The sequence below is a fragment of the Myripristis murdjan genome, chromosome 12, assembly GCF_902150065.1.
Source record: "Myripristis murdjan chromosome 12, fMyrMur1.1, whole genome shotgun sequence".
NCBI lineage: Eukaryota > Metazoa > Chordata > Actinopteri > Holocentriformes > Holocentridae > Myripristis > Myripristis murdjan.
Window position 1 is genome coordinate 25,387,262 of NC_043991.1, and position 14,646 is coordinate 25,401,907.

At 42.4% G+C, this 14,646-nt stretch overlaps 1 protein-coding gene across 2 annotated transcripts; it reads left to right on the forward strand.

Annotated features, from left to right (window-relative positions):
* The first annotated feature begins 190 nt into the window (after positions 1–190).
* Positions 191–13,635, forward strand: LOC115369083 (guanine nucleotide-binding protein G(q) subunit alpha-like). 2 transcript variants are annotated; one of them, XM_030065596.1, is made up of 8 exons: positions 191–602; positions 715–899; positions 2,102–2,286; positions 9,306–9,460; positions 9,768–9,896; positions 10,859–10,988; positions 11,607–11,760; positions 12,049–13,635. In XM_030065596.1, exons 2-8 carry the CDS (start codon positions 764–766, stop codon positions 12,237–12,239), a joined length of 1,080 nt encoding a protein of 359 aa, XP_029921456.1. In that variant the 5' UTR covers positions 191–602; positions 715–763; the 3' UTR covers positions 12,240–13,635. The 2 variants fall into 2 exon arrangements, with proteins under 2 accessions (XP_029921456.1, XP_029921457.1); XM_030065597.1 differs by having other exon boundaries at positions 191–450.
* Positions 13,636–14,646: the final 1,011 nt, after the last annotated feature.

Sequence of the window (14,646 nt, forward strand, 5' to 3'; positions counted from 1 at the left end):
TTAAATATACTGCTGTCTATCCGTGAGCAGAGCAGTCTTACAGGCTTGTGATCCTCCAGTGTTCACACGTACCAGTCGTTCCTATTTAGCACCGGAAATTTGTTCCCATGTAATGTAATACTGGATGGACAAGCCCACAAGAGCCGTTTCCCACCAGAGCACAGCCCTCCGTCACATGGTCCAGGTTTTTACCCAGGCAGGACAGAGGCAGGGAGTGGGATAGGGTGTTACTCACAGACGGGACAAGCCAAACGGGACGCAGGGAAGGCGAACACACTGAGCCGGGATACACCGACAGCAGAAACGCCAAATACCTGACATGGGAATCTTCATTTCCTTGAAGGAAAAAAAAAACTTTCGCTTTTTGTATTTATTGTTTTGTAGCGCTATGAAGTAAGAAAAAAACTCCGCCATATTCAGCCCACCACGCCCGGGACTCAGCCACCAGGGGTAAAGACTCGCTGCTTCTCAGTCTCTTAACTTGTTGCACAAAAGTGTGTTTCCAGTCTTATCTGGCCCAACTGAGGATGTAGATTTCACTGTCTTGACTTTGGGGCAGCCAAACCTTATTTCCCAACACATCAGCGACTTTATTGCTCAGCGTAAGTGCATGTCTGTGGGGATATAAATCAACACACACACACCATCCGGTAGATACGCCTGTCTCCCTGCTAATATTTCCTACCGCATTTATGTCTGTGCTTTGCGATCTAGGCCTGCCACATCGCCCCCCCAAAAAGCGTCAGTGTTTTCTCCAGGAGTAATGACTCTGGGCTCCGTGGGGGCCTGCTGCCTCAGCGAGGAGGCCAAGGAGGCTCGCAGGATCAACGATGAGATTGAGAGGCAGCTGCGCCGGGACAAGAAGGACTCCCGACGGGAATTCAAGCTCCTCTTGCTTGGTAAAAGACAAGAAAAAAAAACACACCCATATGGACATCTGCAATATCAAAAAAAATATCCAGCCACAATTACACACTGGAGTTCATTCACAGGGCTGCAATTTAGGAAAGAGTAATTTGGGAAATTGTTCATGTTCATGTAATTTCATTGGATGTGAGAGCAATAGGTTATGAAGGCCAATGAGGTTTTGTTATTTCAAACCAAAAGAAAAAAATCACAAGGATACTAAAAGTTTATACTGAAGCCATGTTTGATCAAATTACTCTACAGAAAATCAAAAAATAATAGCACATGGCTGGAAAAAAAAAAACAAACCATCAGCCATGTAACGATCACCATCCGCACAGTGATACCAACAGCTAAGTTATTGAAATATTAGATTTTCAAAAGTTAAAAATGGACCTATACGTTTCCTGTTAGGTGACCATGGAGGCATCAGCAGTGTTACAAGCGAAACAAGCTCAGCATTTATCTGTGGACATGGGCGCTTTTCAGAAATGATTGACTTATTCTAAACTAATCACCACCCTTTCAGGTTCAAAAGTCAGATGTCGAGTTTCAGTGTCCACCTAACAGCGTGAACAATAACGTGAATGGGGACGATGCAGGAAATGATTAGAGCGCCTGCATATCCAGTACTCATGCAGTTTGTGAACTCTTTATAATTCACACACCCACTCACTAGGGTTGTGGCTGTCATTACCCTAGCCAAGACGAATACTTGAAGCTTATGAGATGGAGATGAGAATAGTGCACAAGTCATTTCAAACTGCTGTTTGACACCCTAAAATATACTTTTAGTTTCACTTCACTCTGTCAACACAGGTAGCTTATTGCTGCCAGTTGACTGGGGTTGTTTTAGCTGCAAGCGGCTCCACAGGAAACTGTTCCAGCTCCTGTCACTTCATGTTTTGCAGGCAAGATGCAGGCTGACACTGGTGAGAGACAGATAATGACAAAAAAATATATATATAAAAAATAAAACCTGAATCAAAGAAAAGAAGTCTGAGACATTTCACACATGTGCTCAAGACCAAGATAAGACCTAGACAAATTAAATCCAAGATTGGGCAAGACTGAGAACGCAAGTTTTGAGTTTTGACACCAAAGTGCCACTCACACACACACACACACACAAGTACAATATTTATTACTTTCCTAAGCAGATGTGTGTTGAACTGATGTATGTGTCACATGGCAGGGACGGGTGAGAGCGGGAAGAGCACTTTCATCAAGCAGATGAGGATCATCCATGGGTCTGGCTACTCTGAGGAGGACAAGAAAGGCTTCACCAGGCTCGTCTACCAGAACATCGTCACAGCCATGCAGGCCATGATCCACGCCATGAGCACGCTGCAGATCCCCTACAAGTACGAACACAACAAGGTAATCCAGGCTGCTTTCACTTTCCTTGTCCACCTGCCTTACACAGGGGGAATGCCCATGCATACAGCCCTGTGCCCCAAAACCGTCCCACATACTAATACTAAACACTGCCCACTGTGCATTTGTCTTCATAGTATGCCGGGGTGGCTGTCAGCATGATAAATGCAACATACTACATGGTTTTTATAGGTAAAGAAAGGTGGGGCTCCAACAACGAGTAGTGCCACAGGCCTTTATTAGTACAATATATTTTAAAATGTATTCTTTGCCACGCAGACACTGACATGTTTCGACTGTCAGCTAAAAGCCTTCATCTGAGCGTGAGGAGATTCAGCATCGAGCATCGAAATTCAGCGCACTACGCAGGGTTTTTTACCAACTGCAAATGATGCACGGTGGTGTTTTGCGACCCTACGTCTACTGCAACTTCAAATTTAAAACATAGTTGGTGCGCAAATACAAAAAAAACCCCAAAACAAAACATGTATCTCAACAGATATTTCGGTTTATATTTCATTTTTTGGAGCTTTTTTTTGCTGCTGCCCCTCGGGGCGCTTCTTCGTTTCTGCAATGCACTGCATTGTGGGACAATAATGTGCAGTAATTGGACACTCATAATACTGAGCCAGCTGAGTATGTATGTTGATGTTTTCATGCTTTTACAGTTTGGACGCACTGCAGTCTCAAAACCTGGTTAGAGTGAGTATGTGGTATGCTTTTGGGACATTACTGTCTCTGGCTCCAACTGCAGATCGCTGTGTGTATTTGGAGCGAAGTCCTTGTGATAATTTGCAGCAGTGTTTAGGTTTGCATCGCTGCTGTGTTGTCAGAGTTTCCTCTTCTCACTGAGAGGTGTGGGCAGGCGGTCTCGTGAAAAGTATGCATGATTGTTACACTGCCGGCACGTAAAGTCAGGAACTCTGGGCCAAGCACACGCAAGAGAGAGGAAGAGGAGAAGAGTGAAGGAGAAGGAAAATCACTCACTAATCATCCAGAAATGTATCCCCTTCATACCAACAGCAGGAGCATATTAATCAGAGAAATGCGCTGGCTCATACAAATGTGCTGACGCCGATTGAAATGCTAGGTAGCATTTCTCGGCCCTGGTGAATAAACAGTCCGTCTCCTGTGGTCTGTGACAACAGGGACACACAGCTGACGGGAGGGGATGGATCCCACTGGGGCCATCATGGGCTGGGAACGTTTGGCAGCGGTAGCCAAGGCTGACTCAGCATGTTGGTTAGACTCCCAAAAGCTATGAAAGGGCATAGACAAAGAAAACCTCTTCAATCACAACTGAGGGCGCAATCCAGTGCCACATCATAAGATATCAGCACCCGTGCCACTGAGGAGGCAGGTGTTTGCACTGAAGCACACACTCTAGAGGGCAAAGAGACCAAACAGCCAAAAAAAAAAAGTTAAAAAAAAAAAAAAAAAGATGGTGAATCAGTGAATAGAAAGCTGGAAGTGAATTAACCCAAGGCTACCGAAAGAGGGAACTGAAAAAGAGCAGGCGGTCTCAGAACCAGCAGAGTTCAGGTAGCAGCAAGAAATTGGATGGATTGACTGAATCCGTGCAGAAAGGAAGGCAGTTCAAAAAGCAACTACTAAAGGCACCATGCCGCAAGATGAAGAAGAAGGTATCAGCCGTCTGCAAGTAAATGTAAAAAATAATCTGACTGCAGTGAGGAGGGCAGATCATCTTCAAGAGGGAAGAGAAAAAAAAAGAGAGACGGCACCAGATTTTACAAGGATCCCTTTCAGTTTGTTCAGTCATTTCACCAAAAGGAAGAACCAGAGTACACAGGCAGCATAGCAGGGGACATAAAATCAAAAAGACACGCAGATGGGGAAAGGCATAAGGATGTAGAACTTCCTGCAGAAATGCAAAAAGCAGAAATACTATAAGCTTCCCATGATTTGGCACCAAATTCAGCCAGCCAAACAACAGAGGAGAGATCCGTTTTATATTTTTAGATTCAAACATAGGTATGGCTCAGCGCCATCCCAACAGTGTGTGGGTGGAATTCAGTCTCTTTGGAGCGCCAAGGGTTGTAAGAAACTGGCTAAAGTACATTTCCAAGATATACGCATTTTAGAATTGAAGGTGCTCTTGCTTGGTATATGGAGAGGAAACTTTTGCAGTAGAAATACTCAAGCACAGTGAGATAGCATTATACACATTAAATTCACTCATTGCCATTTAAGTAACAGTAAAATGACTTTCTAGGCCCGTAGGTTATTAATAATTCACTTTCATTTAGTTGGATGTGAAAACTATACACAAACCAATTACTTTTCAACCAAACCTTCAGTTGTAATACAATGTCACATTTGATTGGGATAGCATGCAAATATTACAGAAAAAACCCTAAACTTTTACATGTCATGCAGCTATGTATGGTCAAAGCAGTGATTCCACAGGGGATAAAAAGTACCATAAATAATTGGGTCATGTCAAGGTATGCCACTACCGACACACAGTGACCTAATTATGTCTGACTTTGTCAGTTTGCCCCAAATAGCTTCAGAATGCTGGCATTTACAATAGAATTTGAGCTTTTTTGAAAATGGTAATATGCCAGGATCTCGATGTCTTTTCAACACAGTTATATCCAAAGCAGCGCCTGGTGCAGAGAGATTTCATTAACTTCACTGATGTTTTCCATCAGACAACATGTGGCAATAAACAAGGCACTGAAGTAACAAGCAAAGGCTAATTAGACTTAATCATCTTACTCTCAAATTTTCACATCATTTGCCAAGTGTAATGCATGTAGAGGAATTTGTCATGGTGATATTGGGGTTGAAGGTGAACCCTGTGTTCACATGATTGAAGTAAAACTGGCTCTGGGTTGATTTGGTTTTATTTGTTTATTGACACATACAAACTATAAAAGACACAAAAACGTAGCAGGGAAAATGCCTAAAAACCCTCAAGGCGTTGAAAAGTGGCATTCTCCAGGCAGGTTATTACTGGAAATAATTTCAGCAATGCAGTATACACAATTTGTATGTGTCATACCAATAATTAAAAAAATGTGAAAGAAAGAGAAAAAAAAATACCTTGACAACAGGAAGTCAGATTTAGTGCAGTGCTACACTGCAGGACATATAGTAGACAGAGGTGGCTTAATCTTGCTCTGCATAACATACAAATATGTGATCAGGAGTAGGAGAAAAACACATGCATCAGTCTGGCTTTGTACAATTTGAAACCGAGCAAGTCAGAAAAAAAAATATCATCAAGCAGGTACAAATTAGGACAGTTAGGTCACGCAAAGGATCGGGAATCCCATGCAGACGTAGTCCAGCAATTCACCATCTCAGTTCATCAGAACCAGTCAAAGACTGTGCCTTGCATTGTATTTGAACACTCAGAGGTCTGTTTACTTTGTAGAGCTCAATGTGCCATGGGATGGCATATGAAAGGAAAAAGCCTAGATACATTTAATTAACAAGTGAGGCTGAGCAGCGAGCCTGGAAAGCAAGGCTAGTCTCTGTGGAAGCTGAGTGCTGTGGATTGTGGCCACATCCAGCTACCGGCTTACTGAGGGAGTTTGAGATGTGTGGTCAGGGATTACAGCAGGCCAGCTCTGCGCCTGAGGCATCTGAAAGGAGCAGCCAGTGGCTCTAGTTGAAGAGAAAGACAAGATCAAGTCTTAATTATGAAATCTGTCTGATGACTAAGACAACATCACACAGCGACATATAGCGCTTACCCTCAGCTCCTGGTCTACTGGGGTCTGTAGTCTAAAGTGGATCAATATGGGGATGGTGGTCCTTGATATGAAAAATTTTGGAAACCCCTGGCATATGTCACCCAATTACTCGTCTGATGGTCCAAAAAATTTCAGAAAGCCTTACAGCGCATATGGAGCAGCAGAGTTTTGCAGTCATAGGCACTAAAATGTGAAGTTTACCAAGTTACTCCTGTATGAATGTAGTGGTGACAAAATGTTTTTGTTTGATAGTGAGGTATTGATGGTGACTCACATGCTTTGAGTTGTATCACTTTAAGAGGAAAACCCACTGCGCTTATTGGTGGTCCCTTTAAAAAGTCCCTTTTTTATAGATCTCATACTGAATACTGAATTTTGATTTTTCCATTTGCATGCAACTTCCCAGCATTCCATTTTCTGGACCTTTACTGATGTAGGATTTCAGAGGTTGCAGAGGTTAGTCTTCGCAAAGAACACATTCGTAATTTTGTTAATCCACTGTTTTTTCTCTAGTATCTCATCTGATCTGGGTGACTGGAATAATGTGTATATCACAAAATCATCGAAACGGTATGGTAAGGAAAGATCAATCACAACAATCAATTGGGACTATTAGTAATAATCAAAACCAGGGTATGTCCTTGATTATGGGCGGGCCATTTCGCATGATGAGTCAGTCCAAAGATGGTGTCAAAAATGTTCTGCAGCGGTACTGTCATTGGAACTACAAATATCAACATTCATCATAAGAATAAAACTCAGAGGAAATGAGGGACAATAGTTCAGCAAAGCCATCAGTAAAGTCAACCGAGTGTTTTGATGGCTTGTAGAGAGTATAAAAAATGGACCTTGAGGGGAACATTTCGGTGTTCCAGAAGAGTATTCAAAAGATATGAAATCTCCACATCACATCTTCATGCGCTGGAATACATCACTTAATAATGTAGCTCCTTCATCTTTCCTCCTATCAGCACTGACACTTTTATGAAGTTAAAGTTCAGAGGGGCTGAATCTGTGAGGACTGCTGCAGTACTGTATCTAACAAAGTTACAGTTGAAATTATTAAATGGAGTTTATAATTCATAATGAGATCATTAATTAAACACGACTTGTTAAAGCTAGTTTTCGGTACTAGGCAGGCGTCGAGGATGTGCGCGGGTGTTGGAGGTGAGTTAGTAGGCTTGGAATGGCAGAGCCCTAGAGGTTGGCTTGGATGCAGTGGAGAAAGGATCAGGAGTTGAGTTTGATGCCAACATTCACCAGTTCATCTCGTCTGTGAACCCGAATGATGGAGAAGCAGTGGGCAGGAAAGAATGGAGGGTGACCTGGGACTGAGGTTGGGGCTGTGAACGGGCATCCAAGGGCCGCCACTTAGGCTGTGGTGGGTCTTAATTGTCACCCCGGGGCTTAGACCATCACTGCGATTGGGACAGTGGGCATGGGGCAGATGGTTGATGAAGACAAAGTTGCCTGTTAGAAGCTTAAACACCACAATTGTTTGGATGGAGGCCACCCGCTCCGAAAACGTGTCTGTGTACCCAAACGAGATTACAGTTATCAGTGTAGTGCAGTCTTATTAGATCACACATTGTGGAAAGCCGTGTATTTGATCCAAGCGGGCTACTTAACTTTTTAATTCATCCGTCAACAGTTGGTAATGGTCCACTGGTAAACAACTGAATTTCTTGTTTTCTGAGTTGATTAATTAGCTCAATGAAATCCTGCTACAGTCGCTCTTTTTTGCAAATAAATTTTATCCCACTATAATCGTTCTGATTGCTCTCTGCAGATATCATTGGTCCCCATTTCCAGAATGATTTGATTAATTATTGGGTGGTCAAATAGGAGATGAGGGATTTTTCTCTGATGCCATGGACCGGTTCACCAGGGAAATGTTTTAATCATTGTACCACTTATGTTTTGATTGCAGAGTCTCTCCCCATTAGATTGACCCGTTTGACGGTTTGCTCTGAAGGGGCCTCGTGCTTTAACCCTCTGGTCTTTTTTAACCTTCAGCCCTCGGTCTGTCTGCCTTTGTTTTGTGCTGTGCAAATGGTCAACAGTAGTCTTTCTTTGTGATACAAACGGATTCAATAATGGTCCAAACCTGCTGTCCAGTTGTAATGGTGGCGGTGAGTTTACTCACAGCTTATTTACGCCTTTGGCTGGCCATCTGTCGGTAAAGGTGTCGGGTGTTGAATGAGCTGGCTTTTGCTGGTTTTGTCCCATGTGGGGGCACAATTTTGTATTTGTATTTGGGTTTTGCACCTAGCTTATACCGTTAAGTCAGCTCAGATGGCTGTTTGTTTGTTAAATTTCAGAGAAGGTATTGAATCATTCATGGCGAGCATTTCGTTCTGAACCTGGTGAGTTGTGCCAGGCTGCGCTGACTCACCGACGGGACCCTGGAAGTGTATCATTAAGCTCTCTGTCCTTCTCTATTGTCAACCTCCTTGTTTCAAAAGTGTTTCCCACAAGTGTTTATGGCAGTCTGGACTCCCAACTGTCCACTGCACTAGAAGGTCATGTGAACATGTTACTGAACTGAAATCTGAGCTTAAATGAGCCGTTTAAAAGCAGGCGACCATGATGTGGTTGCTTCCCTAAATCGTAGCCTAATTCTGATGATTCAGTCTGTAGCAGGAGCCACTCTTCACGGTTTAAACAGTGCTGTGGGAAAAGCAGAAAAAACTGGGAAAACAGAGGGGTGAAGCAGAGAGCGCAAAAGTGTCTGCCCTCATCAAGAACCAAGGACAAAAAGCTAAAAGGTCAGAGGCAAGAACAAAGCCAAAAAATTGCACTGCATCACAAATTACACCCCTGTTGAAGTCTGGTTTCTGAAGAGTACTTGTGCAGGCCCCTTTCAAACCAGTGCGCCAACTGTTCTGTTAACCTGTGATTGTTGATAGGAATCTGTTTCTGAATAGCTGAGCAGGCTGTTTCAAGGTGGTGTGTGTGTGTGTGTGTGTGTGTGTGTGTGTGTGTGTGTGTGTGTGTGTGTGTGTGTGATGTAGATGCAGATGCATATAGGTCCCTCACTGTTGAAAGCAGATGTAGACGGGGTTGGTTCTGGCTCAACTTTATTGCTGGACTGTCACCCTGTTATTCCAATTAAACATCTGTGATGTGCCTGACAATTTCCCCCATCCCCTTTCAACATCAGGCTAGGTTTCTGATTTTTTTAAAGGAATATATGCTAATAAATAAATGAGATCACATTCTTATGAATCTTTGTGTGTTCCTGGAAGCCATGTGGGCATGTCCCTCATCTCCGTGTGTCTCCCTCTTGTTCCTCAGGCCCACGCCAGAACTGTCAGCGAAGTTGATGTGGAGAAGGTCTCAAAATTCACAAATCCCTACGTGGATGCCATCAAGAGTCTGTGGAATGACCCGGGGATTCAGGAATGTTACAATCGGAAGAGGGAATACCAGCTCTCTGACTCAGCCAAATAGTGAGTGTAAACAGAGACTAATAGCTCATCGGACTTTGCCAAATAGTTTCCACTGTATCGAATGCCAGTTGTCTGTTTAATCCAGCCAGGAGGATCAGGTGAGGAGACGGCGTTTCTTCCATTTGTGATTGTTGACACAGAAGTAGAATAACAACACCAGAGAAGTAGTGTTGAAATTCTGGCCACAGCATTAATTATACTAATGCAGCTATGATGGAAACAGCTTTGATTGTACAGTCTACATCCTATACCTTCATAATAATAATTATTATTTCCTTTCTCCTATTCCCTGTTCCTACACTTACAGCTATCTGAATGATTTGGACCGTATCGCTGATGCTTCTTATGTGCCAACCCAGCAGGATGTCCTGAGGGTCAGGGTTCCCACTACAGGTATAATAGAGTACCCCTTTGACCTGCAGAATGTGGTCTTCAGGTGAGCTCATTCAGACTGTCCCATGTTGAACCCTGGTTAGAATAACTGCGTATGAAGCGAGTGCTTTGATTGAAACTGGGGCCGTATCCAGTGAAAATGTACTCAAAGAAATCAAGCCATTCATCATACCTGCATTGTTTCCAGCGTCTGCTGTGCTGTATTCCTCTGTCTTTTGAGTTTGTTATTCTCTCGGCTGCCTTCTTTCCGACAAAAGCATTTTTGTGTATGTGTGTGGCAGCTTTTTTGTTCTTCACCGATTTCAGTCGGTGCATCTAGGAAGCATTGTGTCCAAGGGTCCCTGAAAAGTCAAGGAAATGCTTCAAAGAAATTAATGAAATTTTACATCTTAAGTGTTAAAATGCCTTTAACTTCATCACTACATGTTTTATTTTCTTAGCCGTGTAGTGACATGTTTTTTTTGTGCTGAATATCCATGGTTAATAGTGCAGTATGTACCATATCTGCTTCTTATAGTTTCTAATTCTGCTCATTTGTAGTTTAACACGGTCCTTTCCAGCCTATGCTTAATCAGAAATAGGCTTGTTATGCAAGTTTTTTTTTTTTCCATCTTAATTGCAACTCTTGGTATAATTGAAAAGGTCTTGAAAGTCTCAAATTTGTCTTTCTTAAACCCATAGATACCCAGGGATGTTAAAGAAATAGCTCACCAGAATAAGAGATTAGAAAAGTTAAGTCCTAAAGACAAAACTACTTGCTGGTGAATACAGTCTTCAGTGAATTACAGTTGTCATAACAATGTAAGAAATCAATTCAAGCGAGTTGTATTTTAGTTGTATAGCCCCAACATCACTCACTACAAATTTGCCTCAAGGGGCCTTACAGCAACATAACATCCTCTGCCCTTAGATCCTCACATCGGAGAAGTATCAACTCCCCTAATCAGCTTGATAATGAGTTTCCTAAAGAGTATTCACTAAAAAGTCTTAAATCTTTGCTCCTAGGATGGTGGATGTGGGTGGTCAGCGCTCAGAGAGGAGGAAGTGGATCCACTGTTTTGAGAAGGTCACATCCATCATGTTCCTGGTGGCTCTCAGCGAGTACGACCAAGTCCTCGTTGAGTCTGTCAACGAGGTGAGTCGGGGCCCTCTCCACTAAATATTCCATTCACAACATTTACCACCCTTTCACCAAATTCAACCCAGAATCATCTGCCTGTTTCAGTGACTCACCTCAGTTCCTCTCTGCACAGCAGAAGAGACGGGGGAAAGAGGGGTTCAAGTGAGGGATATTCAAATAGTCATTTAGTGGGACACAATGGGACATTGTTCCAGTGCTGCTCTTGTTGAATAAGTCCAAATCTGTTATGTAGGGATGATGACCTAGATTTCTATGGAGCCCAGCACTGAGCCTGGCTCCTTTCTCCCTCTCCCTCTCTGACTACCTCTCTCCTAGCTCTGCATGCCTCTCTCGACCCAGCTATCTATCTATGAGCTGATCTCCACTCCGTCACAATGATAGGCTTGAACCTTTTGGTGGCAGTGTGCATTGTTCATCTGCAGGGGGAGCTCTTAAGTTGCTATTTTCAGCAATAACATACACTCTGAGAAAAGGTTGTTCATTTTGATGAGATTGCTGCCCACTGAATTTGCATATACACACAATCACTGCTGAAGTACTGCTGTGTTATGCCATGTTTGATTTCATATCCCCACTCACTGAGGCTTTTATGGCATGTATTTTTTTTCAAAGAATCGAATGGAGGAAAGCAAGGCCTTGTTCCGGACAATAATAACCTACCGGTGGTTCAAAGACTCTGCAGTCATCTTGTTCCTGAATAAGATAGACTTACTGGAGGAGAAAATAATGTTTTCGCATTTGGTCGACTACTTTCCTGAATATGATGGTGAGAGAGAACTTTTCTCCCTTATGCTGTACAATGTTAGCCAAATAAGTGCTTTACAAAAAAATGACAATGTAACTGAGCACAAGGTCATTTGTTTATTTGTGATTTAGTTTTACTGCTCTATGGAGCATCTGCATCCACACGCCAGCATATGTAGATTTGTACTGTGTCCTTGCATGTTCTGCAGTCCTTGCGTATTAAAACACAAGCCTGACATGGAGTTTTACACAGCTACTGAACATACAGTGACTTTAATCCGTTACTTTGCCCTCTGCCACGGCGTGCCAGGTCCCCAGCGGGATGTCAAGGCAGGAAGAGAATTCATCCTGAAGATGTTTGTGGATCTGAATCCAGACACAGAGAAAATCATCTACTCTCACTTCACCTGCGCCACGGACACGGAGAACATTCGGTTTGTCTTCCATGCCGTCAAAGACTACATCCTGCAGCTCAACCTGAAGGAGTACAACCTGGTGTAAAACTGTGCAGGTGCCACCATTATGCATTCTACTATACACAGCTGGCTGTCAGGGAGCCGGGAGGGTAATCCTACAGCACTTCAGTATGCCTCACACTGCTGTAGAACACGATAATCCACAACAGGAAGTTGAGAAACTGCAGAGCCTTTTGCCAAATGACTGCACTTTCAATGTATGTCAAATTTTCTCTTTAGGCTGTTTGAAAATGGGTGTCGTTGGCTGTAATGAAGAAAGTGTACCCTAATTATTAAAATAGTGCCTTGTTGAGGAGAGTCAATTACCATATGCACTGTCAGTTTTATTGAGCTCTTTGTGAACAATTTAGAGCAGTAACACTGTGTAAATGAACACGAGGGAAAAAGTATTTTAATGCCGTCACACGTCTCTGAGGACTGTTGGCCTCTCCCAAAGGGAACCTGTGGAAGTAAATGTAGATAACTGCTATGCAGCACCTCACGTCACTAACCTAAGTTGGTCATAGTTTATTTTTTTATGTTTGAAACAATAGTTTAAATACTCTTTGGGCTTATTTAAATGAGTAGTTTGTATCTTGAATTGATGGGGAAAGAGTTTTAATTATCACTTAGGACACATTCACTTGCATACAGATATTGATTTGCACATTTCACACTTTTGTTTTTTTTTGTTTTTTTTACCATTGATATTTGTATTGCTCTGTATATGTGTACCTCCTTCAGACAGATACTGATCAGTTCACACAACCACATTCCAAATTTTACTTGACTTTGTACACTTTGCATTCATCTGAGACGGCGTTGTCCAGTGTTAAAACAACTGTTTGTGAGCGTAGCATAAATTGTACTATCATTTCATGTAATGTGTCATCCAATTCAGTGTAAGGGAATTTTAGATTTTGCTTAAGTGTCGTCACTTTTGCTGAAGTCTTTGTTTTCTTGGCAGGACTGTATTGTTAAATAATTGCATACACTCGATTCAGGGATGATTTTAAATTGGATTGTGAGGTCATTTTCTCTTCTTGAAATCATTTGTGAAAATGGCTGTAAATATCGCCCTTTATATACCTCCTTGCACTTTGTAAATGTCAAATGGTACAGCGATTTCCTATGCTTTTTTTTTTTTTTCTTCGTTTGCATCAAGGTCCTGTAAAATGAGTGTTGAAAGGCGAGCTGCTGAGGAGAGAACTGTTATGACTAAGGACTTCTGAGGCATTAAGTCGTTGCACTCTTGATCCTGATTCACATTAAATTGTTGTTCATGGGTAAAGTGAATGAATAGGGGCTAATCAGAATGTCCCTGGCACTAATGGTTACAAGACCTTTGACTTTTATGTAAAAGTAATTGCAGTCTAATTTTGATGTTTGACATTTCTGGTATTGTAACATCTTCATGCAATCATCAAATGTTTGTTGTTGTTTTTTTTTAGCATGATTGAATGAATAAATCATCATTTATTAACTTGCCATTCATGTTTTTATTTGTTTGCGCTTGCATACAAATCAGCCTCACTCCTACATAGTGGGATTTCTTTGCCAGTCAATTGTTTGTCTCGAGTGCTTGTCTTGGCAGTTCCTTCAGCTCATCTGGAATAGTTAGTCCAGAAATCCTCCTGTGGTATGTCCATCTGGCTGGAGGCTGCATGACAACAGGCAGCACCTTCTTGAAAGACCATATTGTCAGTGTTGCACCCAGGAACACACAGTGAGACAACAGCAAGTGACATTTACTCAGAGGTGGAAGTAACTTCTTACATTTACTCACGTTACTGTGATTGAGAGGTTTTTCTGTGTCCTTGTACTTCTTTGAGTATTTTCACCACATTTCGCATCACATCCATTACAGAGAGCACATGCAACAGACTGTGGCACCTTTTGCAATGAACGCACAGTCACCAAAAAGCAATCAGGTTCTACTTTGTTGCCTCTTTAATGAGATGCTTTTTACTTTTACTGCAGTAGACTTTTACAGCAGAAGTTCTACTGAAGTAAAAGTAAGCAAAGTAACTACTTCTACTTGAGAAGCGACGTGTAGTACTCTCTCCACCATTGCATTTATTGCACAGAGACGGAAGAAAATGTGGCACCACTGCTCTGACTGATTGCATCTGCTTGACTCTTGATCCTTCACCCTGCAGCTTGTGGTCCCTTAGGGCAATATATCTTCACACAGGTAGTAACTGTGAAGCCTACAAATCTATCTGAGATGACAAATATGTTTGCACAGGACTTAGTCGTCGTGTTTTGTCCATTATTTTTTACTACCTCTTTAAACCCTTGTGCCTGCAGTCTGTGCTGTTAAAGAGTTACAAATTCAGTAGCCCAGGGCAGTGGGGACCTGTAAGCAGATCCAGCTCTGTGATTGAGATCCCCACACACTTCACATTGCCTTTCACTTGCAGCCTCCTGCTCACCTCCCTTGCACAGGAGGA

What these genes read in the sequence shown, in the direction of transcription:
- LOC115369083 (XM_030065596.1), top strand. Translation starts at nt 764, where the DNA reads ATGACTCTGGGCTCCGTGGGGGCCTGCTGCCTCAGCGAGGAGGCCAAG. An exon ending in CTGCAGAATGTGGTCTTCAG is followed by an intron (nt 9,897 to 10,858) that starts GTGAGCTCATTC and finishes CTTTGCTCCTAG; the next exon opens with GATGGTGGATGTGGGTGGTC. An exon ending in CTACTTTCCTGAATATGATG is followed by an intron (nt 11,761 to 12,048) that starts GTGAGAGAGAAC and finishes ACGGCGTGCCAG; the next exon opens with GTCCCCAGCGGGATGTCAAG.